General features: G+C 37.8%; 1 protein-coding gene across 6 annotated transcripts in view; it reads right to left on the reverse strand.

Annotated features, from left to right (window-relative positions):
- LOC131675357 (cadherin-87A) overlaps positions 1 to 27,668 on the reverse strand; it is a 943,248-nt gene that overhangs the window by 403,140 nt on the left and 512,440 nt on the right. For 4 of the 6 annotated variants that reach the window (XR_009303046.1, XM_058954308.1, XM_058954307.1 and 1 more), the window contains one exon: positions 21,525 to 21,887. The exons of 1 other annotated variant lie outside the window; for it this stretch is intronic. Coding sequence is in view for 4 of the 5 variants with exons in the window: in XM_058954308.1 (XP_058810291.1) it covers positions 21,525 to 21,887 (363 nt within the window). In the remaining variant the exon portion in view is untranslated. Of the gene's footprint in view, positions 1 to 21,524; positions 21,888 to 27,668 lie in introns of those variants that run through there. One more of the 6 variants, XM_058954310.1, reaches the window with a different exon arrangement.

Consider the following 27,668-nt stretch of genomic DNA (forward strand, 5'->3'; position numbering starts at 1 on the left):
TGCGCGCCGCCTCATTAGCAGCCAATCAGGACATTTGTCTTAGAGCGCGCGGTACTCTTTCTCTCTCTCACTTTCTTACAATAACTATCGTGATTTGCTGGGTCACTCTCCCTCCCCCACTTGCCCTGTTTGTGCTCTCTGTTAGATATATATGTACATATATGGATGAAATGAAATACTTATTCATATTTTTGGTGAGTGATGTAACGAACTAAAACTCGTTACAATATATATTTATTTATTAAATCATAAATATTCCACTGAATATTTTTTTATTTTTATTTCTTGTTTTATTTTATTTTTCCCCTAAACAGAAAGGTTTTGAGAACATATTAATTAAGTCAAACAAACCAAACAAAAATTTCTATAAGAAATTAATTGAGCCCTTTTGATCATAAAAATTTTTACTTTCTTTGTAAAGGAAAACAAAATTTATATAAATATCTTTTCTCATAAGACAATAAGACACCTTTTAATATCGAATAACAGGTACTTCCTGTTGTCTCAACAACGATTCTTAATATAAATTGCAACGGTAGTCGATTCAATAAATCGATCCGTTCGCGATTCTGCTTCTCGCGCGTTAGTTCGAACAATTAAGAGAGAGAGGGGGCGCGCGATCATTTGAATAAGCAGTTACGCCTCAGCTGTTTGCGTGTCATTACCGCCGATTTTTATTTTGCATTGTGTTCACCGATTGATAAGTTTTTCTGTGACAAACTTTACGTGCGTGGGTGCAGCTAAGTTATTGCAGCAAGCAACACAGATTGGCAGCAGCAACGTTAAAGCTGGTAGGAGAGCGAGGCAGCGCAGCTGATAATTAGGAGGGCAGCGGCAGTTGATTATTCATCATCAACAATTACGGCTGATCACCGTAATTGCACCGCAGGGTAGGTGCACCTTCATTATTGCGTGACAAAATACATTCGGTATTTTGTCAATCGTAATAGCGATTTTTTTATATTCGCGCCGAGCGTTAGTTCGCGGTAAAATTCGAATCTTGTCTCTCTCTCTCTCTCTCTCACCGAATAATATTCATTGTAAAATCCTATTCGCGTGCGTTAGTCTTTCAGCCCAACAAAGACTGTACAGGCATCCCTCGTTATACGCGGTAGTTACGTTCCGAAAAAGTACCGCGTATAACGAAACCGCGTATAACGAGACCTTACGCTTATGGGAAATTAGGGGTTACGTTCCAAAGAAATCAAAATATATGATTCAGTACTATTTATTTTGAAAATAATCAGTCAATTTTGCTTGCTTAGCTCTTCTCAAAATGTCTCTATATAATTCATCGTAAATCAATATAGCTAAATCGCATTGTCGTTTGAAATTTAAACTTCTAACCATTATCGGATCTTTTTGCACAGCTTGTTCGGATGCCATGTTAATAAGATTGATAATTTCCACAACAGCTTTAGCATCGAAAATGGTTTCGGACGTCGTTCGTGTAAGGCCTTCTTCAGTTTCTTCTTCAGGCGGATTGTTCGAAAGTACTTCGATTTCTTCAGGTGTCAAGTCAGTTCTTTCTTCCACAAGATCTAGAACCTCCGATTCCTCAAGGTCTTGGAACCCTTCACCTTCGACTTCTCGAGCCAAGGCTATGACCTCTCGCACTGTCTTGATAATTTGATTGCTGCTCGGAGTCACTTGCTGCAACTACTTCCGGTAACAGCTTTTTCCAGCTTTGGTTTACAGTGGTCAATTTAACTTCAGTCCAGGCCTCTTCAACGAAGTTGATTGCATCCATGATTGAAAACATTTTCCAATATTGTCTGACAACATTGTCGGGAACAAAATTGTCGCAAGTCCGGTGAAGATTTACTTTTTGGACTAATGATTTTATAACACGTCTTAAATAATAAGACTTGAAAGTTGCTATGACAGTCTGATCTAGCGGTTGAATCAATGACGTTGTGTTGGAAGGAAGGAACATCACTTCGACATCAGGATGAGCCGTTTGCAAACATCCATCATGGCTCTTGCAATTATCAAGTAGTAACAAAACTTTGAAAGCGAGATTTTTTTTGGCTAAGAATTCTTTCACTTCTGGAATAAATGAATGCAAAAACCAAATCTCAAAATTATTTCTTGTTACCCATGCAGTTTTGTTCGAAGTCCAATGGACGGGTAGCTGTTCTTTATTTTTTCCTTTTAATGCTCTAGGATTTTCTGAACGATACACGAGCATAGGTTTGCATTTTAAATTTCCAGTGGCGTTAACACAGAATAAGAGAGTAAACCTATCTTTCGCTACTTTGAAACCTGGCGCTCTCAATTCTTCTTTCGTTAACCATGTTCGAGATGGCATTCTTTTCCAAAAAAGTCCAGTCTCATCACAATTAAAAATTTGATCGGGAACAAAATGTTTTTCAGCAATAACTTCTCGAACTTGTGCTGGGAATACACGAGCAGCTTCATGATCCGCACTAGAACTTTCACCTAAATATTTTGATTTTCATTCTTATTTTCAAGTTAAGTTTTTATTTTTTATTTATATTTTATTTTTACATTCTATACCTGAGAATTTGACATTATGCAGCATGAATCTGGCTTTAAACCTTTCAAACCATCCTTTACTCGCGTTGAACTTCTCAGTTTTATTGTATTTTTCACACAGGTGAGTGTGAAAAACGATAGCTTGATCTCTAATTGCCGCTGTACTAAGAGGAATTTTTTTGTGTATAAGATCTTGAATCCAAATCATAAGCATCTCTTCTGCTTTTTCAATGAAATTATGACGAACAACTTTTGCTGCCTGAGCATGCTGGCCCAAAATTTGTGCACTTTCACGAATTTTCGCTTCGCTATCCCGAATCGTGCGAATGGTTGATTCATTTACTTCGAAACGTCTAGCAATTGCAGCAACTTTATCTCCGTCTCGAAGTGAATTTAAAATTTTTAATTTATCTGCCAAACTCATTACTTTTCGATTTTTCTTTAAAGGCGTTTTTCTTGGAGTTTTCATTGGAGTGCGTGGTGGTGCCATGATTTAAATTTGGAAATACTATTGACGTTATAAGAAAGTAGTGTGAACCAAATAGAAATGTACAATGTTAAAGGTTATGAAAATTTATAAACAAAAAAATTGAACTGAACATTGCGTCGAGTAAACCGCGTATAAGGCTGACTGTTACCGCGTAAAACGCGGGACGGTCACAAATCGCAATCCGCGTATAAGGGTAATCCGCGTATAATGAAACCGCGTATAACGAGGGATGCCTGTAGTTATTTTTATTAATGAAAGTTAGTCAAATCTATTCGTCGATTACGTCATTTCATTTTCCCAGTAGCTTAAGCAATTTGTAAAAGACTTTTAATCCGATTACGTCTAGAGGATTAAGTGGATTAGGCGTAAAGTCGCCCACCCCTAAGATTCATCGAGTATCACAAGGCACGTGACTTAAGGTGAGTTCAACTCCGTTCGATAGAAGACAATTAAGCGGAATCATCTGACGTAAAGGCGAATACACGTAAAATCATACGTGTTTAACGGAGCGGCGGTGAGCTCTGCACCGTGGGAGTTTGTTCTTAAATAAATTTCTCATTTTTTTAGATAGCCTCCCCCGTTATAAAATATATATTTTTTCTTTAAATCTCGATTATTCAGAGCAACAACAAAAATTTATGCTTCACAAGGCATTTCTTATGTATTCAAAATTTCTTTTAATTATTTTACCGAAACTTTCTATATTTTTTACCTTATTATTTTTGCTAATTTTGATTTTTCGCGATTCTATTTCTATGATTATAGATTTTCAAAAAGAATAAACATACAAAAAAACAACACATTCAAATCAATCTTTCCGGGGCCTTCAAAAATTTTTATGGCACATATGTGCGACTTTGTGACTTTTGTGAGCTGACTACGCGGGTCCACTCACGATTTGAACAAGCTAACCACGCGGGGCAACTTGTGATTTTAGCAAGCTAACCTCGCGGGGCGACTTGTGGTTTAAAAAAACAGGTGATGAGTCAAACTAATCTTCCTTGTTGAGTGAATAGCTGACTCAGAATCGGGAAAAATAAAAGGTGAAAGTTTGAAGGATTGAATTTAGAATTTTTACTTTTTTATTTATTGTTTTAATCTAATATGAGCATTAATCGGAACATACTAAAAATTAGAACTTTGCGCGCTTGTATGTATATATATATATTTATATTTTTTTACTTTTAAGAGCTTCTCTAAGACTGGAGGTTGATTCCCTCCCTTGAGTCGGTGGTTACGTATTGCTTGTTCAAGTTTCCTTCAAGTGGCTCATAAACTCGGAGGGCGGAGGGAGATGAAAAATCCTTTCCTTAGATCCCCGAAGCTTCTTGTTAGTTTTCGGATTGACTGAAGGATATTCTCGCTGACAGTGGCTCTCTTAAATAAGCTGGATGGCGTGAATTATCCGGTGGATGGAGGGCAGTACCTTTTTAGGTTTGAACCATTCTCTCCAGAAATGGTTCTTGATGTATCTTATTTTACCTTATTTAGTTTATTTATTTATTTATATTTTCGCGCAAAGCTCTTTGCAAGTTAATGAATTATTTCTATTAACAAAATTTAATTTTGTCGATATAAGTTAAAATTTAATATTTGTAATGAATATTTTTGAATTTATCGAGTATATATGAACGATAATTTTATTTATTCTTAAATATTAACTTGATTATCAAAAGTAGAGAAAACATATACTTGAAACATAAATTTCAACTTATATCTGATATAAAATAATTTAATACATAAATTAATTTTCAATTTGTGTTCTCTTGTTATTTATTTATTTATTTTTTGGATAAAATTATGCTTTTTAGATATTAAAACGTGCTACTTTTGATTGAATTTCGTAGATTATTATTAATAAAAAAAAACGTAAGATGATAAAACTGAAAACATACAAATGCGTGAATTTTGTAAAATAATTATTTTTGTCTAGATATTCTTGTGTAGCACAACCGTTTTCCAGTTTTCATAAAAAGCGTAAACAGGATGTCGTAACAATTTTATGGCTTTCACTTGCTCCATAGATATTCTTATCGGTATGGCGTCGAAGCCTAGACCTTTGTTTTTTTCCTTTTTGTTTGAAAGATGATGCATGTTGTAGAGGTTGAGTCTGTTTACGTTTCCATTTTATAGATTTTTTCAGAAAAACTCTAAATTCGTTTTAAAAAGATACAGATATTCAAAATAAAATCAAGGGTAAGGCGTAATTCATCGTATAATAAAAAAAAATAATTAAAAATATTGCGCGTCGTAATAACGGCTTCGATGAGCAAAAGTCAGCCTGACCTTTCACCTTCTAGACTGGAAGCATTCCCCGTGCACAGAAACCTGTTCAGAAACTGGCGTAAACGAAGTATTGACAGAGCATAAACTTTTCTTTTTTCTTCTTTTGGTCGACACGTAGCTTCTTTAAAAACATGAACGATAGTACTTGCGAGCCGCTTGCGGTCGCTGACTTTCGATATGCTCCTCACTTAGCCTACTTTTTAGGCAGCATGCAACTTTTCTTGTCCCCGTTCTCTCTCTCTCTCTCTCTCTCTCTCTCTCTTTCTCTCTCTCTCTCTCTCTCTCTCTCTCTCTCTCTGGTAAGCATCACAGCATCTTTTCAACGGCTTTTCAACAAATTCAGTTTATCTAATCATCTGGCATCACATCTTCGAGCAAACTGTTCCAGGTAGTTTATCTTCCACGGGGCTAACAAGTGTACGCTGTTTCATGCATAATTATTTGCATTCTGCCCTGGAATTTGCATTACTTGTGCAACCAGCATCACCTAACCTCTTTCACCTGGATCAACACTGCATACGTCTCTCTACTAACAGAATCAATTACTGAATCACAATTGCACCAGGACATCTCATCACCTACCTGGCCGTTCTAGCTCTACCAACAACGAATATCATCGCTAGAACAACTATTTTCTCGTCGGTTAAGTGAGGAATATTTTGTCCTACCTACATTTTGCCACTACTCTGTATTGTTCATTTTTCTTTTATTATTTGTTATTACTGCGAACCTGTAATCGATCATTTTAATTGTTAAGACTACATCTCACCTCGATTCATCTAGTGTAATTCACATCTTCATCTTTATTGTTATTTTCATAATCATTCATTTTAATCTTAAGTTGTAACGTATATTTAAGTCGGGTTGCGTCATCTTGCGAATTTTCCGCGCCAAATTTTCCCCCTAATTTCTATTTCGCGTTCCGCATTACTGTGAGCATCATCTTCGCGCGCATTTTGAATTTCCCGCCACACCCTCTGTGATAATTCGCTTTTCCTCGGTAGAGGTCACTCTACCGAGTTTATCATAGCTGGTTGGTTGCGTGCGCATCCGCGCCACTTGAAATTGCGCGCGAACATTCAAATTATTATAGACACTTCATTTCTTTCTAAACCTATCTCGCCTATTTATGTCAAGCCGCGTGTGTGCCAAGTGCGGATTGATCGTGCGACGACCTGATCAACTCCTCCTCTGCAACTCCTGTAATTCCCTGTATCACAACTGTTGCATTTCACCCAACTCAAGACCAGCCAATCACAACTCTGCAGAATTTAACTGCTGCCTCAACCGCTCGCCGAACGTTGATACTACTTTAGCCAATACCATCTTGGATATCTTCGCTACGCCAAAAGGACACTCCCCCTCCATTATCACACACGCCAGGAAACGTCTGGCCTCACCAACTCAGCCATCACCGCTGCCGATCACCAAAGCCTGCAGATCTGAGCTACCTCCGACTACAGGTCGGAACTCCGATTATTCGGCAATGTCTGAGGCACCTGAGTGGTTCCGCAGGGAGTCGCAGCTTAACGCGGAGCGGCATGCGAGGGAAGCCCAACTCAATTCTGAGCGCTTTGAGAAACTTTGCGGACTCTCGACTAAAACGCAGGATGAGTTTCGCGAGCGTGACGTCCATTTCGCAATAGTCGACGAGCCTGAAATCTTGGTCCATGGGTTACCAGCGGAATTTCAAGGTTCCCTCTTCCAGGCCGCTACTTCTGTCCTCATTGCGCTGGGCTTTGGTGGAGAGCACAACCTCCCTGCGATTATTGCGACAAGGGAGTGGAATCCCACCGCTGCCTCTCGCTCTACTGCGCCCACAGATCAGTCGCAGTCCTTCTCTCACTCGACCCAAGATGCACGAAGGAAGTCCTTCACCTTCCTGCTGGATTCGCCATCCTCTCGGGACAGAATAATCAAGCTTTCGTCCAGACTGAAGGGGCATACTGCCCAGACGATCTTTGGCTGTGGAGGTGGTTTACGAGTACTACTGCGTCCAATCTACCCCAAGCCTGTCTTCGAGCTGCTATCCAAGGCCAGAAAAGTGAGTGATGACCTCGGATACGCGTGGCCTGTGGTGCGAAACTTGCGGGTCTTCTGCCGCGCCACGCCGCAATCGGAGCTCATCCCTATTGTCTCTGAGGCTGACCTACGTGGTTTGCCGAGGCTGACATCTCGCCAACCAGTCGCATGCTCGGCGGGAGCCCCAGGCCACCCTCACCCTTCGGCCGCGCCTTCCGCTCCTCTTACCGGTGCCCGTCACGATCTCCGACCCCCTCGCTCTGATCTTCATATCCGACCGGCTGCAAATACACCAAGCTTCACTTTATCTGCCTCTTCTTTTCAGTCGCCAACCCGTAACCCAGCTCAAACTTCATGACATTCAACGGTCCCACTAAATAATTCTGTTACCACCTCCATCCCATCTCGATCTTCCCTCACCGTTGCGCACATCAACATAAACGGCCTAAACGTACCGTGGCATTTCTCTCTCCTAGAAGCACAGGCACATACAAGTTCATATGACATTATTGCCATCTCCGAAACCAAACTTTGTAATGTCATCTCTGATGACCACCTCGTACTAGCCAATTACAATTTTTTCCGACTGGATCGCGAGGGCAAGGAGGGTGGTGGAGTTGGCTTCTATTGCCGCAATAGTTTGACAGTAAAATTACTCGCTGCCTTTGATCCCACGTTTAACAACTCACCTGAATTCATGATAGCCGAAATCCAAAATAAAAGCCACCTAAAACTTTTATTTGCAATTGTCTACCGCCGTCCATCCGCCAAAATCCCATCATTTTTCTTCAACACCATCTCTTCCTTTCTTCCTCTCTTCAACGATGTCATTATCACTGGTGATTTCAACTCCGACCTTACATCACATCTTCCACACGTCCTGGCATTGCGCGATCTCATCGATTCACACGCACTTAGGGTTGTCTCCACCGAGCCTACACACCATCCCATTACTGAGAGTGGAGTGATCACACATACAGCGCTGGATCTTTTCATAATAAATCTCTCAACTCACATCCTTAGTTTCACCAAATCTCTCTCCCCATTTGTACCTTATCATGACCTAATTGAGCTTTCCATACTTTTTTCCTCGCCCCAAGAACAACCTAAAACCTTTGCCTCCCGCTCTCTCCATCGTCTTGATAAATCTGTCCTGAACTCTCTTATCACCACCAAGCTCTCGGTCTCCCAGGATTACCTGGGTGATTCTCTTCGTCGAGACACTCCCTCAGTCGATCAACTTGAGCGAACTTTCACCCTTGCGATTTGTGGAGCTTTTGACGAACTAGCCCCTTCTCGTCTGGTTACCATCTCCTCCAAAAAGAAGCCGTGGGTGACTGATAAGCTGCGTGTCCAAATGCGGATCCGTGACGCAGCCTACAAACGCTTTCGAGCCTCCAACTCATCCTTAGCCCTTCAACAATATCGCTCCCTAAGAACTGCCATTTTAAACGAGCCCGATACTGGGAAAAATAACCATATCTATGTATGCTTCATAATCTCACACTCATACTCCTTAATTATATTGTTTAACTTATGTTCATCTTAAATTAATATTTATTTGTATTACTTTATCGCTTATTACTGCGCTATAATTTAATGTATCTGCATTGTATTCTGCTCATAGCCTACGGGGTTATACCCCACGGCTTAATAAAGCTTATTCTATTCTATTCTCTCTTTCTCTTTCTCTCTTTCTCTCGCTCGTACTCACTGTCAGAACTCTTCGGGCCTCTTCGGCCGCTCCCCGACAATCATCAGCAGTTGATTCAAAGTTTGACTATTAGGCGTCTTATTCCAACGTGTCTAACACATATCATGCTGAGAGTAGAGGGGGAGGGTCAAACGAGAAACAAGCTAATTATTTGCTCTTATCACAACATTTTAAAATAAATCGCAACTAGTTGTAAATTTGAAAAAAATAGAAAACACTGCTTTCTGTCCCCAATATAATGGCTTCGTCTAAAGAGGCATCCTTGTCGCGAACTATTATTAGTACGAGGAGGACATTCATGAGTTTACTGGGCGGTCAAGCGATGCCACCGGATTTTTCAAGATACGCACTCACACAGAGTCCGATTTGGGATGGAGAGCCCTCGACCCCTGATGCGATTGCAAACTTTTAATGGCTCCATAGTGCGATGCCATCGGCATCAGCTGGAATTGACGTACCGCACTCCCGTGAGCGTTATGACCAGCTGGCTCGTGATTGGGAGCGTGAGTTAACGGATACGCAGTGAGACGCAGAAGTGGACCAAATCCTAAAATCGACGGATGGTAGACCAAGGGCCACGGGGGTCGTTCCAAGAACGAGGATGAGAAAGCCGCACGCGAAATAAAAGTCTGCAGATTCTCCTGCGAAGTGACGACGCTGGCAAGCGAAGAAGTCAGACAGCGGTTCCGAGTCTTCGGATTTGGACACGTTTGAATCAGATTACTGGCCGAGGAGAACTAAGGAGCGCATGACCAAAACAGTCAGAGTCTGCGTGATGGCTTATGGAGCGGCTACCGACACCGGCTGAATAGTAGACCAGTGGACGCGGTGGCAGCGTTTCGGGTTTAGGGCCTGGAATTTTCGGGGATATCCGGATCCGTGGCCGAGTGATTTTTGGGAAAATTGCGCAAGTGCGTGCAGTTTTATAACTTCTGCGAGTGAGAGGTCTTTCCGGTACTGGAGACAGTGCTCACCGAACGAGTCGAGGTATGGTTTCCCAATAATGATGGTGAATGGGAGGACTTTCTGGAGTTTGCAGAAGTTTTCCGACAGTAATTCTACCAATACTTAGACCTCTAGAACCTCTTTGACGAGTTGCTCCAACATATCCAGGCTGAGAACGAATCGATTGCCGACTACATCACCGCATTCCAGTGTGTCGTGCACTGGATGTACCCTAAACTACCAACAGTAAAACAATTAAAGTTGCTGATGCTGGATCTACAATCTACGTACCAGAACTATTTGGAAGATAAAGATATTGAGGATTTGCGTGTCCTTCGGTATTACAGCAACAAATTCGAGCGTCACCGTGATCGAGACCGGAAGTAGAGTCCCCCATCACCACAGCAGGTCATGTTAGTCCAGGACGCCGCGTATCAAAAGAATATATCGAGGAAGACGAAAACCCCGGTCGCACGAGTATCAGCAGCTTCGAAGGAAGAGATACCAAGCCATGGCGCAGTGAAAAGGGGGACGAAGAAAAAGCGGAAACGGACTAAAGATATCGATGGACAGGACTCATTCGGATCCGAAGGGGTACTGCTGATGAATGCGATTCACGCGTTGGCGCCGTCGACAAGCGCACCAGTACTTCATTTTTTTAAATAAATTTCGACAAGCATTGCCATTGAAAGAAACTTCCCTGTACCTTTTATCTAGTTGAACGTTATTTTTTTTAACTACGTACTTCAAGGTGTCTTCATTGTTTTCTTTCATTATATGATATATTGTGTTGTTGGACTATTTCTATCATAAGGTGCAGTTCAGGTGGTGTTGAAATTTCATGCAAGATATCACTTTCTGGTAATAAACAAATTGGAGGATTTATGCAACTGTAGAAATTATTTGCATCTTCCGTATCTGAACCTGCTTTAGACGATTCTTCGTACTTTTCTTTACAGCTGCCGTTAGTTCTTAATCGGGCAAGTTTGTCGAGATTTTTATCAGTTTCACAATAACAGCATGGATACATACTAGAGTGTGAACCAATACCAGGTAACACATTAATAAGTTATAAGTCGGCAACAATGGTGTCATAATTATTTTCCAATTTAAAAAAATTCTTATATTCAAAAATCGCTTACTTTTCTCAAAACTATCATCGCTTACCAAACTTTGCACTGATAGCCAAATTTTTAAAAAAAGAACTACCACCGTCAATTCAAACTTTTAATGTACATTGTGGACATTTTCTATTTCACTGTATTATGTTTATAATACCACTTATATCATTGCAATTAAAAATTAGCTACATTCGTTTTTTCTACATCTGTAACTGAATGAATAAAAGTATTAGTTTCTTTCTTTTTAAAAAAATAATCATCTAAGTACGTAATTTTTATCCAGCATAGTTTTTTGAAAGAACCAATAAAATTCCTATTTTCGCGTTTTCTATTTCTACAATCCTATTCCTACGTTTATGCAAAGAAGATGCTATTTTAAGAGTGTCAAAAAATAAATTGTAACGCTCGTCTAAGTTTAACTATATTTCAATTTCATTTCTGTATTATGAGCTCTACCTAAAAATAATAATTATTACTCATTTTACTCGCTATGGTTCATGAGATTTCAAATAAAATTTTTTCCAAAAATTAAAGGCGTTTCATCCTGTGCTATTAGATTCGCCTCATCAGTAAGGATCCTACAGCATTTCCTAGACGTCTAAGGAAGTCTTGTGTGTAAGGACATTAGCTGAGAGGAGTGGGCATTCTGAGAAATCGTATGCAAGCAATTCAGCGGACGTGCAACTCCATACAGACTACTTCTCCAGCGAGACCAGGAGACTAAACGAGGTTAATATGAGTGACGACACGGTTAAGAACTGCTCTCGCGAGGAGAGCTGGCCAGTATATAATAGTTTTGCGCGTTCGAGACAAAGTCGCCGACGATCTCACGTGAGATTTCAAAACGATAAAAGACGATCGCGCCTATACTGCGATTATATAATATAATGAAACGAGTGAGCGTGGCTCGTACACGGCAGCGGATAAGATGGCGGCGCCCATATATGCCACGTGTAGAAAATCGTGTAGCAGCACAGGCCTAAAATTTAAATATGTATGTCAAAACAATAAAGGACATCTTAGTGATAAATAGATTCTATGTCAGATAATCATTGACTGGTCCATTATTAGAATCACTTCTCTCATCGGTACGTTTGTTGTGGTAAAACGACTTCGTGCTTTCGTGCCCGTTTTCAGCTAGCTGAGTTTTCCCAAATACTTCCGAGCAAGGCTGAGTCTGCCGAATAAAATATCGGTAGCAACCAATGGGGACTTCGCCTTGAACCAAGTGCATACGCTCGAGGTAAGGTAGTGGTAGGAGGATTGTCGCAGGGAAGACGTTTGTAATTGCCCGTGGGGGCAATCTTCCAGAAATTCACAGAGCGCCGCTAAAGCGTATGCCATTATACGACACAGCAGCAAAGTTTACGCAATACACGCTCATTTGCGCACATACACAAGGCAAACTTGCAACCTGTACACGGCGTAGCCCCTCACAAATTCATACCTCGTTACAGTTTATATTAATAAGAGAGCAGCACTCTATCAAAAAATTAGTACATACTATGTAAAAAATGGTAATTAGACAAATGAATTGAAAATAAAATGATATTTAAAGTATATTAAATATAATTTTCCCTTTTTATTGATAATATATAAAAATAAGATTCTTTCCATAAAGAGTTATCATAGGAATTCATATCAATTTCTTTTCAGTTTATTTTCATGAAAAATAGGAGTTGCATCCATATAATTTAATTAAAAAGAAAAAAACTATTTAACTCTATTTTCTTTCTAAATACAAATATCTATTCAAAACTAAACTATTTTTTTACTACAGAAAATTATGTCAATTTTTCAATGTTTCGTATATCAAAAATAGGGATTGCAACCCTTAAGAGCCAAACACACCAGAATATGTTTCAATTTTCATAAGGAATATTATACACTTGATATTACTAAAAAATATTGATTAGAAGAAAAGTTATTAGAAAAAAAATATTTTTGGAGGTGAACTTTAAGGTTGGATTTCACCCCTTAATTATTAAATATGTTTAATATATTTTTATAAATAAATAAAAAAATACGAATCTCTTGCTTTTTAATATACTATAACATATACAAGAATTATCAAAATTGTTGAGTTCGGATTGGGCTACCTTCCTAGTTATTGCATTTATGTAATATTCCTAAATGTATGATTTTTAAAAACACAATATAAAGGATTTTATTGCATTTTTTTATTTACACGAAAATTTTTAATTTTTCGTTCAGCTGCTTTTCTGGTTATTACATTTATGTGATATTCCTATATGTTGTAACGGGGTAAAACCGTTTAATTATTTTATTCGCGCAATTATACTAAAAGGACGCGCGTAATTATTTATGCTCAATACATAAATCGGAGAGCATGTGGAAACGTGCGTCAGTCAACCAGTAAGTCCTCTAATCTGGGAAAAGTGAGTGGAAGCTATATGAAAAGAGTGAGTCAAAAAATACTTGTTAATAACACGGACGGAGCCTTTTATTACCATTCAAATACTACACAAAGTCGGCCCGCGCGTTTGTTTACATTGACGCTCGCTCATCGACAACACGTTTTGCCGGGACGCTCGCTGCTCTTTGTTATTAGAGTCGCCGCATGCACGCTTCGAATGTCGGAAATTAATAATTAATCATGCAACCGCGATCGCGAAATTAAGCTGGCCAGCTTACCTTATTATTGCAGGCGATCGAAGGAAGCACAGACAAACCGCACAGCGCGGAACAGTTTTTAATTGTTTGTCGCCGGTCGCAAACACGCGCGCACGGATATGGTTTCGCCCTCGATGGTGAAACCTCACACACACTCTCGTCCTGGCCTCGAACTGGTAGCTGGATGGCACCTGGGCGGCTACGATCACGGACGACTGGCTGCTGCTGCTCTAGCGTGTTGATGTTGATGGCTCGTAGATTGGCGATAGAGATAGCGAAAGCGGGCGGACTCAACGATAGTCGAAGCTTCACTAGTTCGGTTTCAATCGCGCGCGTTCCGTCTGCTCGGGTGCCGAATTCCTTCGTTATGAATTTCGTCCCCCCGGCAGGTGCTGCCCTCACAGGCAACAATTGAGTTATATTATCAGCGCTAATTTGACGTTTACCGTCACAATGTATGATTTTGAAACACAAGGTAGGGGATTTTATTGCATTTTTTTATTTACATGAGAATTTTTAATTTTTTTCTGACACTTAGTTTTTCATGTCAGTTCACATAAATTGCAAAGATACTCTTTATTATTTGTTTGCTTTGTAATTTTTATTTCACCAGTGAATTTTGATGTATCACGACTTATTATCTGCTTATATTCATTCTTGCGCACATTATTTTTATCAGCAAATGCAAAAGAAACTCGTCTTCTACAAAAAGAACACAAAGCAGTCGTTAGGCGATCACCGTCAAATACAATGGTTTTAAAAAGTTTTTTCACTTTTTCTTTTAAATCTTCGTTTATCAGATACATAATTTTTGTTTTACCGTGGAAAAATAGATAAATATTATATTAATTTTTACGATGTGATGCTGGAGCGGTCAGTTTATTTATGTTATTTATTTTAAATTAAAAATAATATTTAAAATTTACTTTATTATATACGCAAATTGTTAACTCAAAATAGAAACTGATTATAATAAGCATACTATCATACAGGTAATTTAAAATCATAACAGAAATTGAAAAAGGTAGGATAAAATAAAACGACACATAACTTCAAGGTGATACTCCTTATTGACCGTATGACCTTGTGGTAAGAATTCCTGATGAACTACGTTACGGTAATCAAAGAAGACAGTGAGCAAAACCTTGACACTTGATCGAACTTGGCGTGCTTTTTTGGGTGTTGACTTTTCTGGAGTCTTCCATTGGAATGATTGGACTTTAGTTTCGAGATCATAAACATATACCCACGATTTATCACCAATTATAACCCTTTTAAGAAAATCAATATCTTGATTGACTTCATTCAACATCTCCTGAGCGATGGACATGCGACGGTTCTTTTGATCAAAATTAAGCAATTTTCAAACGAATTTCGCTGACACACGTCTCATGCCCAAAACATCCGAAAGAATATCATGAAATGAGCCGATTGATATGCCAATATCTTCTGCAACTTCTCTGATGGTGATTCAACGATTTTTTAATACAATTTTTTTCACTGCTTCAATATTTTCATCTGTTGTTGAATATGCTGGGATGTTCAGTGCGAGGTCCGTCTTCGACATCCTCTCGGCCTTCTTGGGACAGCTTATACCACTTATACATATTTTTTTTTACTCAGAGTATAGTCACTATATGCAATTGTCAATATTTTAAGAGCTTTAGAGCACTGTATTCCATTTTCACACAAAATTTAATGTAAACTCTTTGCTCTATTCTTTTCGATAGAAGTAAATCGCCTAGCACACCAAACACTTCTAACCTCTAACACCTCTGCCAGAAAAACAACACATGCTATATAGTCAAAACTATGAATATACAGTGCCCGGCACGTACTTTTGCCCACCCTGTGCCGTACTATTCTTTTTATTAACAGTGATTCACATCGGGGGCCGTATATCGAGAACCGTACTGCTACAATAAAGTTGCATTTGACTGTATATAGCTCGACATCCCGCCCCTCCATTGCCTTCTCGTCAGCATAAGAAGCCTATACAGCCTAGACGATAATGTACGGAGCTTTTATACAGCCGAGAACATATAAAGTATAGACTGCCATCCCGTTTCATGTGTTGCTGCTTCTGGTTAAAAAGAGAAAGAACGAACTGAGTAAGAAATGATTTCTCTCTCTCTAACACTTTAAAGTATTCCTGCAAATCATGCTGAATAAAATCTCTATTGATAAATGAAAATTCAAGTAATCAAATAGCGTTGGTAAAATAATAACTAGTTTTATGTAGATACCTAATATAGCCGACTATACGGTTTTAATACTTTGAATAAATATTAATAAAAAGTGTCTGTCAGTTGAGCAGGTGTACTATTTATTTCTTTTTTTTTCTGAAATTTATTTATTTTATTTGTACCAAATTTATTTAAAATCCATTTTATATTTTAAAACAATGAGTAAATATTATTATTCTATGCAAGATATGAATTCTATGAAGATATTTTATGAAAGATCTACACGTGATTTGAGAGGATTCTCCAGTAAGTATTCTGTTTTTGTTTTAGAGTATAATAAATAAATTAGGATTTATTTGTGCATTCATGAGTTTGTTTTTTGAGTCTCGTCTTTGTGATGGTTGTCTCAAGGAAGTTGTTGATAAGTTTATTTGGGTCCTTTAGAAGTCTGGTGTTATATTTTTTCAAAAACTTTTTAATTTCTTCTTTAACTGTTGTTTTAATTAATGACCCGATGGTCAAAACTTGTAAATTTATTTTCGCATTCTAAATATTTATTTGTTATTCGGCTGTTTCCATTTTCTTAATCCAGCAGGTGTGATATTACGAAGCTATATACCCCGGGTTTTCCATAATGTGGTAGACAAACTCGACGGCCGAAGTAATTGCTAGAGATAAGGAGTTGTAATGTACTTATTTTTCTCATTTGTACTTTTCTTTTATTATATTTAGGTAAAGACTTTTTTTTTGAATCCTAAAATGTAATGTTTTTCTGCATAAATGAAATTTCTATTAAAGTATATAAAAAGGTCGTAAATGAGTATTGCTTGCTTTGTTTGTCTATCATTATTAAATAAAATATTAAATTAGGATCTTTCGTAAATAAAAAGCTTTCAGTGTTCGGTTTTTGTTAGAACTCTATTGCGGAAACTCATGTTTCCTGTTGCTGACAAAGCAAACGATACTTCTACAGTATTTACACTATACAGGGTGGACCATTTTAATCGAAGCACCCAGAAATCTTTTTCCAGGTAAGGATGCGTGAAACATGTTTCAGACAAAAGTTGCTGGACTCCGAGAGGGACATAATCGGGTGACCTTGACTCTGACCTTGAGGGTCATTTTCAAGGTCAACCGAAGGTCAACTTTGTTTTTTTAAATAGAAACCCCCATTTTTACCTCGGATTCAGAAAGAGCGGGAAATTCTACGTTCAGATGATCTATTATACGTGAGGTCTGGGTGACCACCAAGGTCGCCCCCAACATCACGTAAAGTTCAATGTTATTTTTTTCTTAATCTTTCCACCTAACTAACCTAAGATCGGTATAGTTTAGAGAAAAATGATGTAGACAAAAGTTATTGCATTTTGAGAGGGGCATCTTGTGGTGACCTTAACTTCGACCTTGAGGGTCATTTTCAAGGTCATTTGAAGGTCAAATTTGTTTCTACTTTTCTATTAGTAGTAACAGTAGTAGTAATTTCTACAATACTTGTTTTAGGAGTGTCTTGGATAGGGTAAATAAATCACACCAAAGTGTACAGTACACAAATTGATTTTATTTATCATGAAATAATTATCATATTTATTATCTTTTTTATTAATAATTAATCAGGAATCACAAAGCATTGTGAAGAAATCTTAATAATTACAAAAAATGTCGTTTCAAAATAATGTTACTCAAGTTAGAATTACGAACGGGTTTATGAAAAAGCTTACAACAAAAAAACCCTTACAGGAAGGGTCACCTAGATGCTACATGTGTTATGTTTCAAGAACGTCGAATTCTTTGTTGTTTCCGAATCCGTGATAAAAAAGTAGGTTATTCCGAGAAACAGAAAGTTAACCTTCAAATGACCTTGAAAATGACCCTTAGGTCGAAGTTAAGGTCACCACAAGATGCCCCTCTCAAAATGCAATAACTTTTGTTTACATCATTTTTCTCTAAACTATACCGATCTTAGGTTAGTTAGGTGGAAAGATTAAGAAAAAAATAACATTGAACTTTACGTGATGTTGGGGGCGACCTTGGTGGTTACCCAGACCCCACGTATAATAGGTCATCTGAACGTAGAATTTCACGCTCTTTCTGAATCCGAGGTCAAAAATGGGGGTTTCTATTTAAAAAAACAAAGTTGACCTTTGGATGACCTTGAAAATGACCCTCAAGGTCAGAGTCAAGGTCACCCGATTATGTGCCCCTCGGAGTCCAGCAACTTTTGTCTGAAACATGTTTCACGCATCCTTACCTGGAAAAAGATTTCTGGGTGTTTCGATTAAAATGGTCCACCCTGTATATTGTATCTCTACTAGCCGAAGTTACCTTATTGTTAGTGATTGGTCCTCTATACAATACATCATATTTATTTGGCAAACGATTTTCTTAGAGCAAAAATGGTCAAAAGGTATAACCTACTTCCACATCAATGCAACGTTGTTCTGAAAATTTACATACGGTATCTGATATTAATCTTATCTAAGAAATTAAGCTCCCTCGTAATTTTCTAATAAGGTAATTTTTATATGGCTCAATGGTTCTGCCATCATAACGTACACTTTCTTGGGCACGAGAGCTTACGATTTTTATGAAATGCAAGTAAATGCAATGCAATCTACAATAAAACATCTATAAGCAGCGAAACTTAAGTCAATAAAAACTATTCTATGTAAAATAGAAATACAGCGAACTGTTTAGATTTCGCTGGTAATGTACAGCTAAAATTTTAGTTAAGATCATCATATTCGGATAGATTTGGCACATGTAGCAATGCATTTGTCCAAAAGTTCATGAGAATCACCTTATTATAAAATGATGAGGGAGTTTAGTTTATTAGATAAGATTAAAGTCAGATACCGTATACGAGTTTTCAGAACAACATTACAAATAAATAGCAAAAAAAAAAAGAAATAAATAGTACACCTGCTCAACTGACAGACACTTTTTATTAATATTTATTCAAAGTATTAAAACCGTATAGTCGGCTACATTAGGTATCTACATAAAACTAGTTATTATTTTACCAACGCTATTTAATTACTTGAATTTTCATTTATCAATAGACATTTTATTCAGCATGATTTGCAGGAATACTTTAAAGTGTTAGAGAGAGAGAAATCATTTCTCACTCGGTTCGTTCTTTCTTTCTTTAACCAGACACAGCAACACATGAAACGGGATGGCAGTCTATACTTTATATGTTCTCGGCTGTATAAAAGCTCCATACATTATCTTCTAGGCTGTATAGGCTTCTTATACTGACTAGAAGATAATGGACGGGAGAGATGTCGAGCTATATATAGTCAAATGCAACTTTATTGTAGCAGTACGGTTCTCGATATACGGCCCCCCATGTGAATCACCGTTAATAAAAAGAATAGTACGGCTCAAAACATCAAAAATGCTTGCGTATCTATTTTGCGTATCTATGCGCATTCAGAAGCAGTAACCTTTTGTCTATCTTGGTTTATACTGCTTTTTTCTTATCGTAATATTACATTTGATTTGACATAGCGATTTTATTTTTTAAATTATTATTTAAGTGTTGAAAAATTTATGAAATATAAATATATTCATGTAACACTAAGTGTTTGTGATTTTGTATATAAAAATAATTAAAAAACTAGTAAATTTATGTACAAATGCATCATATTCGTTGACTGAGTATCATTAGTTATGTAACTCAAATATGTCTGTCAGAAATATAAAACTTTTTAAGCGTGTAACAGGTCTATTATTCGGAGAAATGGAATGTTGCAGAATACGTGACCGCGAGCGATCGGCTGAGCCCGACGGGCATATTATCCGTACGTAAGGTCGCGCGCACAAAGGGAACGATGGCTCAATGCTTTGCAGTTTCGCCGGCTATGTGCCTTAGCGAAAGCGTTCGAAGCTGCTCCTGGCCCGTTGAATGCTTTCTTGACGAGAGAAGTCGAGGAGTTGATGCTCGAAGAGTGCTAGAAGGGGGAGGGATCGCGAAGATTCTCGCAATCGTGACAGATGCACTTGGTGCTCATGGATTCGTCCAGTGAGGAACGAAGAAGGTTGGGTGGCGATGAAATGGCTAGGCTGGGTGGCGATGAGATGGCTAGGCTGGGTGCGATTCAGTACTTAGGCTTTATTGTAAGCCTATAAAACCAAGTGTATCGCCCGATGGGCAAACACTACAAAATAAGTTTAACAAAAATAAGCCAGGCCGGGCGAGAGAGAGAAACGTCAGAATTCGGCAAAGATGTATGGGCACACTCGCTCGCGGAAAGCAAAAAGAACAATGTATGCTACCTAATACGTTTTATCGCTAGCCAGTTGACAAAACACTCTGGTCGGCACTTACTGGGGACGCAGTTTTATAATTAGCTGGGAGGAAGCTCAACCTTGCGATATTTGGCTGGGTTATTGCATAATCTTGCCTTAATTGGCTAAGTAAATTATCTTGCCTTAAATGACTGGTTAAATACAAAACCTTGTCTTTTTAGGATCGGTAGATCCCTCACATAAACTTTACTACCTGTACGAAGCTAAACCTTGCCTTAAATAATTGGGTGGAAGTTTAACGCCTTATCTGGCAGGATGAATACATAATCGTGACTTAACTGGTTGGGTACAGAAAAGTGTTTAAGAAAAACATTGTATGGTTTAGAGAGGGCCAACTGTCAATGATTAAATGATCATTAACTTATTAACAGTGGTAGGATACAGCGAAAAATATTTCAGACATTTGCTAAACTTCAATGACTGTCTCTGATATTCCTTCACACCGCCTTATCTTGTTTGTTCGAGTCTTTACCTTGCCTTAATTGGCAGTGTTGAAGCTTAATTTTACCTTAGTTGGCTTTACATAACCTTGCCTTGAGTGATTTGGTTAATGCATAACCTTGCCTTAACTTCATATGAAGATACATAAAGTTGCCTTAACCAGCTGGGTAGAAGTCCAATTTTGCCTTACTAAGTGCCCCAACTTAAAGTTTATGGTCAAGGCCATATCTGAACCTAAAATTTCTTGGTCTTTGGATTACACGGATAATAAGTATGGGTTTCTATTTTAAAAAATACCCTTAATCTTTCAATGACCTTAAAGATTATGGTCAAGGTTAAAGTTATGGTTATGGTCATTTCTGAATGTAATATTTTATGCCGTTTTCATTCCACGAATAAAAAGTATGAGATTCCATTTTAAGAAATCACCTTGACCTCTAAATGATTTTGAAGGTCATGGTCAAGGTTATGGTCAAGGTTACCATTAGATAGCTATGGAAAAATCTTATAACTTTTGTTTGAAATAATTTTTGCTAAAATGCAGTCCTGCTGAGTTATTCCGCTATTCCGGGACTTTTGGATCACGCTGTATAAAGCAATTTATGTATCGCATTTCGAATAATAATTATCAAAATGCCTATTAAAATGGCCATATACATTTTTGAATATTGTTCTTAAATTGGTGAATATTATTTAAGAACAATCTTTTGTTAATATATAATATTTAATAATATTGTACTTTGATAAATAATTGAATAAATAAGTAGAAATTTAATTACTTATTTAAGCATTCTATAATGCTGTTTTTGATAAACATCTTTACTAATAATTATATCTTTTAATTTTATATTACAAAACATATTTATTAAACTTACTGTTCAATCCAAAGTGGGTTTTCAGTTGTATTAAGTTCGTCGATAATTTGTTGTTTAATGAGACCATCTTTTTTGCTTATGTCATTCGGAAATCGAACCACCCAGTGTTTGAAGTAGCAACAAACGATTATAATCGTAACTATGCCAATCAGAAGTACCATCATTAAAGCTACAAGTGCCACTAATGCGATATCAAATGAGTCTTCTTGAACACCTATATATGCTGGTATAACGTTCTCGATTGCTAAGCCAGTATAATAATCTTTCAAAAAATTATATTTTGAATCAATAATTTTTAAAACTTGCGGTATGGGCGAAATAGTTTGCGTTTTAGTATCGACTACATGTAGATATATGTCACACCTATGATAGAAAAGTTTAAGAATAAAAATTTGATGAATGTACATAGTTGTATTGCACGATATTTAAAATAGTATATAGCATTTTATGAATGGTTAGAAGATGATACAAAAACAAGATTGATTCATAGGGTATCAAAAATGTTCCTAAAAAATTTTATAATCATTTGAAAAATTTAGGCTTTGAACACCAATTTTTAATAAAGATAATTTTATAAATTAAAAAGAAATATTAAGAAAACTTTACTGATCCGAAAAAAATTTCAATGAAAATTTTGTATAAAAATTGTTTTAGCAATCATATGTGCTATAGTAAATTGGCATTGTAGAAATATTTTTGAAATATATATGTGTGAGTGTATGTGTGTTTTTCAATATATATACAGGGTGTCCAAAAAGTAACGATACACCTGAGAAATTTTCTAAGCCGGTTATTTTTTTAACCGGGTGAAGGTTGTTCTTGAAGTAACTTTTTACGAGGAATCCGATGGTAACCTTGGATTTGACCTTGAACCTTATTTTCAAGGTTATTTGGAGGTCAACCTCATTTTTTTAAATGGAAACCCCTATTTTTTATGGCGTAATCGGAAAGAGCGGAAAATTTTACGTCCAGATATGTATTGAGGTATGAGGTTGAGGTAATCCGTAGAGGTCAACTGGAGGTCAAAGTATGAATTCTTAAAAATCTCGCGAATTCAGTGGTTAAACAAAACAAACAAAAGGATAACCCCAGGTAACTTTCAACAGTGCTCTTTAATTTGTCCTTGAACCTCATTTTCAAGGTTATTTTGATGTCAACATCATTTTTTTTAATGGGTACCCCCTATATTTTATGGCGGAATCGAAAAAAGTGAAGACTCTCACGTATGGATGAGTTGAGGTTTGAGGTTAATGTGACCTCTAGGGGTCAGATGAAGGTCAAACTGTGGCTTTGTAATAGTACCGGGATTTTAGTGGTACAAGGAAGCAAATAAAGGTCATGGAAACCCCCATTTTCGACAGCGGCAATCGAAAGAGCGGAAAATTTCACATCCAAATATCTACTTAGATCATAAGTCAAGGGCGAACTTAAAGTTTAAGGTCAGTCGAAGGTCATCCAAACTTAAAGACGCCCTAAAATTTTTTAAAGTTTTTTTCATAATGGAGAAGGGTATTTATTTAGTAATTGCCCATCGGAGATCCGTGACCTTGAATTTAACCTTCAACCTCATTATCAAGGTTTTTTCAAGATCAATTTTTTTTACTTTTAGCGTTACCCAGGAACAACAACGTGGACGTAGTAAAATCTGTCCCTTTGGGGTGCTTTATTTTCGTGAGTTCCCCTCGCCTATCAACAATTATTTTTTACGCTTATTTTCTTAATAACTTGATTGGCCGGTTAAACTTTTTAAGGTTACTATCCCATACCTATTCATTGAAAATCCACTAACAATTTCACTTGGTTCTATCCTTAGGAAATGTACTATGCCTAACTTTATCGTTTTGAGCTTATTCTTCGACACAATTGCATTTTCAAAAATTAATATTTAAAAAAGCAACATATTTGAAAAGATTTTACCATTCGAAAATCTCCATAAAGCATTAGTGCATTAGTCAGACTGTAGTAGAACTTTTTTGTAAAAGTACTCAAATTATAATTTTCATTTTTTGAAAACATTTATTTGGGTTGCAAACTTTTTGTTTTTAATTCTGATTGATTGCCGCTGTCGAAAATGGGGGTTTCCATGACCTTTATTTGCTTCCTTGTACCACTAAAATCCCGGTACTATTACAAAGCCACAGTTCGACCTTCATCTGACCCTTAGAGGTCACATTAACCTCAAACCTCAACTCATCCATACGTGACAGTCTTCACTTTTTTCGATTCCGCCATAAAAAATAGGGGGTACCCATTAAAAAAAATGAGGTTGACCTCAAAATAACCTTGAAAATGAGGTTCAAGGACAAATTAAAGAGCACCGTTGAAAGTTACCTGGGGTTATCCTTTTGTTTGTTTTTTTTAACCACTGAATTCGCGAGATTTTTAAGAATTCATACTTTGACCTCCAGTTGACCTCTAGGGGTTACCTCAACCTCATACCTCAATACATATCTGGACGTAAAATTTTCCGCTCTTTCCGATTCCGCCATAAAAAATAGGGGTTTCCATTTAAAAAAATGAGGTTGATCTCAGAATAACCTTGAAAATGAGGTTCAAGGTCAAATCCAAGGTTACCGTCGGATTCCTCGTAAAAAGTTACTTCAAGAACAACCTTCACCCAGTTAAAAAAATAACCGGCTTAGAAAATTTCTCAGGTGTATCGTTACTTTTTGGACACCCTGTATATATATACAGGGTGTCCCATTTTAAAGGAACCACCCCGAAATTTTCGACGGTTGGCGTTGTACAAAAAAATTGTTCAGACAACAGTTATTTAGGACAATGGGGGCAACCTTTCTGTGAAATCCGATTTGACCTTGAAATTTATTTTCAAGGTCATTTGAAGGTCAAAGTGATTTTTTGAATAGGAACCCATATTTTTGATCCAGGATTCGGAAAGAGCGGAAAATTCTACGTTCAGATAACGTATTATGTGTGGGGTGCGGTTACCCCCCCCCCCCCCCCCCCCCGCCTAAGGTCATGTAGGGGTAAAATTTATGATTTGCTTCATCTATGTACAGGGATGATTGGGCAAGGGTATGGTTAATTGTAATAACCCAATAACTCCAATACCCAATAACTCGATAACCCCAATAACCCTAATAACCCAATAACCAAGAAATATTTTGAATAAGGACCCCCATTTTTTATACCGGATTTAAAAAGAGCGGGAAATTCTACGTTTAGATAAAGTATTATGTTGGGGGACCGGTTCACCCCCCCCCCCCATCCCACCGGGGCAAGAGGTTAATAAGATATTGATTACCCAGCCAGTGAAGGCAAGGTATTGATTACCCAGCCAATGAAGGTAAGGTATCGATTACCCAGCCAATGAAGGCAAGGTATTGATTACCCAGCCGGGTACTGCAGGTAATACCTTGCCGCAGCACGATATCGGCCTTGACATGCCCCGAGAGACAACAGAATATCAACAATTTCGTTTCTCGAATAATCCGGCATATTCCCTCCTTTTAAGTCAACTAAGAAAATTACACTTGAACAATCCTGAGAAGGACTGTTCGCGAATCACTATTGTCATAAACAATACTAAAAAAGTGTTATTAAACAATTTAGTTGAAACTTTGTAGGCTTGTCCGGATCCACACCAGAAAATAGAATGGAAATAACATGTTATCCCACAAAATGGAAAATGACACTTCTCATGAAGGCTTTGAATACATGAAGTTGACTTTGAAAATCAACCTGAAGCTTAAGCTCAAGGTCACTGTTGTTTGACCCTATAATTTTTTTGGGATATTGGGGTTATTGAATTATTGGGGTTATCGGGTTATTGGATTATTGGGTTATTTGGGTTATCAAGTTATTGGGTTATTACAATTAACCTTACTCTTGCCCGATCATTCCTGTGCATAGATGAAGAAAATCATAAATTTGACCGCTGCATGACGTTAGGCGGGGGGGGGGGGGGGTTAACCGCACCCCACACAATACGTTATCTAAACGTAGAATTTTCCGCTCTTTTCGAATCCGGGATCAAAAATATGGGTTTCTATTTAAAAATGACTTTGACCTTCATATGACCTAGAAAATGAATCTCAAGGTCAAATCGGATTTCGCAGAAAGGTTGCCCCCATTGTCCCAAATAACTGTTGTCTGAACAATTTTTTTGTACAACGCCAACCGCCGAAAATTTCGGGGTGATTCCTTTAAAATGGGACACCCTGTATATATGGGACGATCCATGTCAACCGGATCACTGCTGTGTCCAAAATTTGATGTGACCAAAAAAATCGTGCAACGACTCATTTTAAAGCTGAGGATATCTACTTTCTGATGCTGTGTACGCCTTTGCAAAATCCAACATGGCGGCTTCAATATAGCAGCTACAGGAGACAAACTCGTAAACAAAAAATTTTATTTTTCAAATTTTTCGTAATAAATGTTAAAAAAATTGATATTTCATATTTTTATATGAAAATCTGGCTCATTTCCTACATAAAAGTAACAGAGACCATTTTCGCTAAAATGAAAAATAAAAGTTATAATTTTTTGAAAATTTTCAAAAATAAAAAACTGCGATTTTTTTACTCATAAGGACATGACTGGAAAAAAAATTTAAGGAACAAAATTGTTTGAAATTCATCAAAACACAAGTGTGAATTTTTTCGAATTCCTTTGAGCGATCTTTTGCTTTTTGGATTTATCGGATTGTTTGAAAAATTAGAAAACTTCCCAAGATCTTTTACAAAAATTCAAAAAAATCGCTTAAAGGAATTCGAAAAAATTCACACTTGTGTTTTGATGAATTTCAAGCAATTTTGTTACTTAAATTTTTTTTCCAAAATCATTTCCTTCTGAGTAAAAAAATCGCAAAGTTTTTTATTTTTGAAAATTTTTCAAAAAATTATAACTTTTCTTTTTCATTTTAGTGAAAGTGGTCTCTGTTACTTTTTTGTAGGAAATGAGCCAGATTTTCATAAAAAAATATGAAATATTAATTTTTTTAACATTTATTACTAAAAATTTGAAAAATAAAATTTTTTGATTACGAGTTTGTCTCTTGTAGCCGCCATATTGGAGCCGCCATGTTGGATTTTGCAAAGGCGCACACAGCATTAGAAAATATATATCCTAAGCTTTAACATGAGTCGTTGCACGATTTTTTTGGTCACATCAAAGTTTGGACACAGCAGTGATCCGGTTGACATGGATCGTCCTATATATATATATATATATATATATTGTAACGGAGAATTTCGGCTAGGCCGATTTCGTCCGCCTGGCTCTCGCAAATATCCGTGCGCCGTGCCAAGCTGAGTGTGTGTGTGTGGTAAGCACATTCATGCTTTGTTTTGTTTACGAGGTGCTGAACACGGGCTGAGCTGACGACTGGAGCGATGCAGATGGCGCAGAAGAAAGGAGAGAAAGAGTGAGAGAGAGAGAGAGCGCTCGAATTCCGGATCACCGCGGAAAATTCGAGAGAGCCTCTGCTAGGCTGTGAGCAGAGGAAATCGCGCGTGCGGATCAAACCGAAAGGTCACGGTTTTTTAAAGTTGGCCCCGCGACCTCGTCGATGATTGTTCGTTTTCAGAGACACGCCCGGTACGCGGACGAGTATTAGAGCGTAAGGCTGGGTCGCGCCCAGCCGTGTCCCGAAGGATACCCGGTACCGGTGCGTGTGGGTAACCGGCGAGGTGCGCGGGTGCGCGCGCGAGCAGTTTTGACGTGCTGCAGTACCAAGCGACGGAGATGCGACGAAGACGACCATAACAGCAATTAACGAGCGAGTTTCGGATTAAGGCAGTAACATTGTGGAGCAAGCGAGAGGACGAGCACAAAGAGAAACAGCTACGACAACAAACATTAGTGAGACGGTCAGCATGGAGCACACCAGTGACGTCGCAGTGCAGAGCGCTCTAGCCGTCAAAGAGGCTGAAGGTCGAGGTCGGTGCCGTGTTTTTCTCTTGTTTCTCTCTCTCTCTCTCTTGCATATTTGGGCGCCAGCTTATGGGTGGTAGCACGGCAGACCTGCTGGCTACCCGTTGATAATTTAACGGCGGAAAGTGTTTGTTGGGCATTTGTTGTAATATTTAGTTTAGACAGGGAATCGGCAGGCTAACCAGCCACCGAGTCACCTTCACGTTCGCGTTTATTATTGTGTCGCTCGTAGTGTGTAAGTACGAA

Source organism: Phymastichus coffea, unplaced genomic scaffold (genome assembly GCF_024137745.1).
Source record: "Phymastichus coffea isolate CEN01 unplaced genomic scaffold, Cenicafe_Pcof_1.1 PCOF00020, whole genome shotgun sequence".
NCBI classification, from domain to species: domain Eukaryota; kingdom Metazoa; phylum Arthropoda; class Insecta; order Hymenoptera; family Eulophidae; genus Phymastichus; species Phymastichus coffea.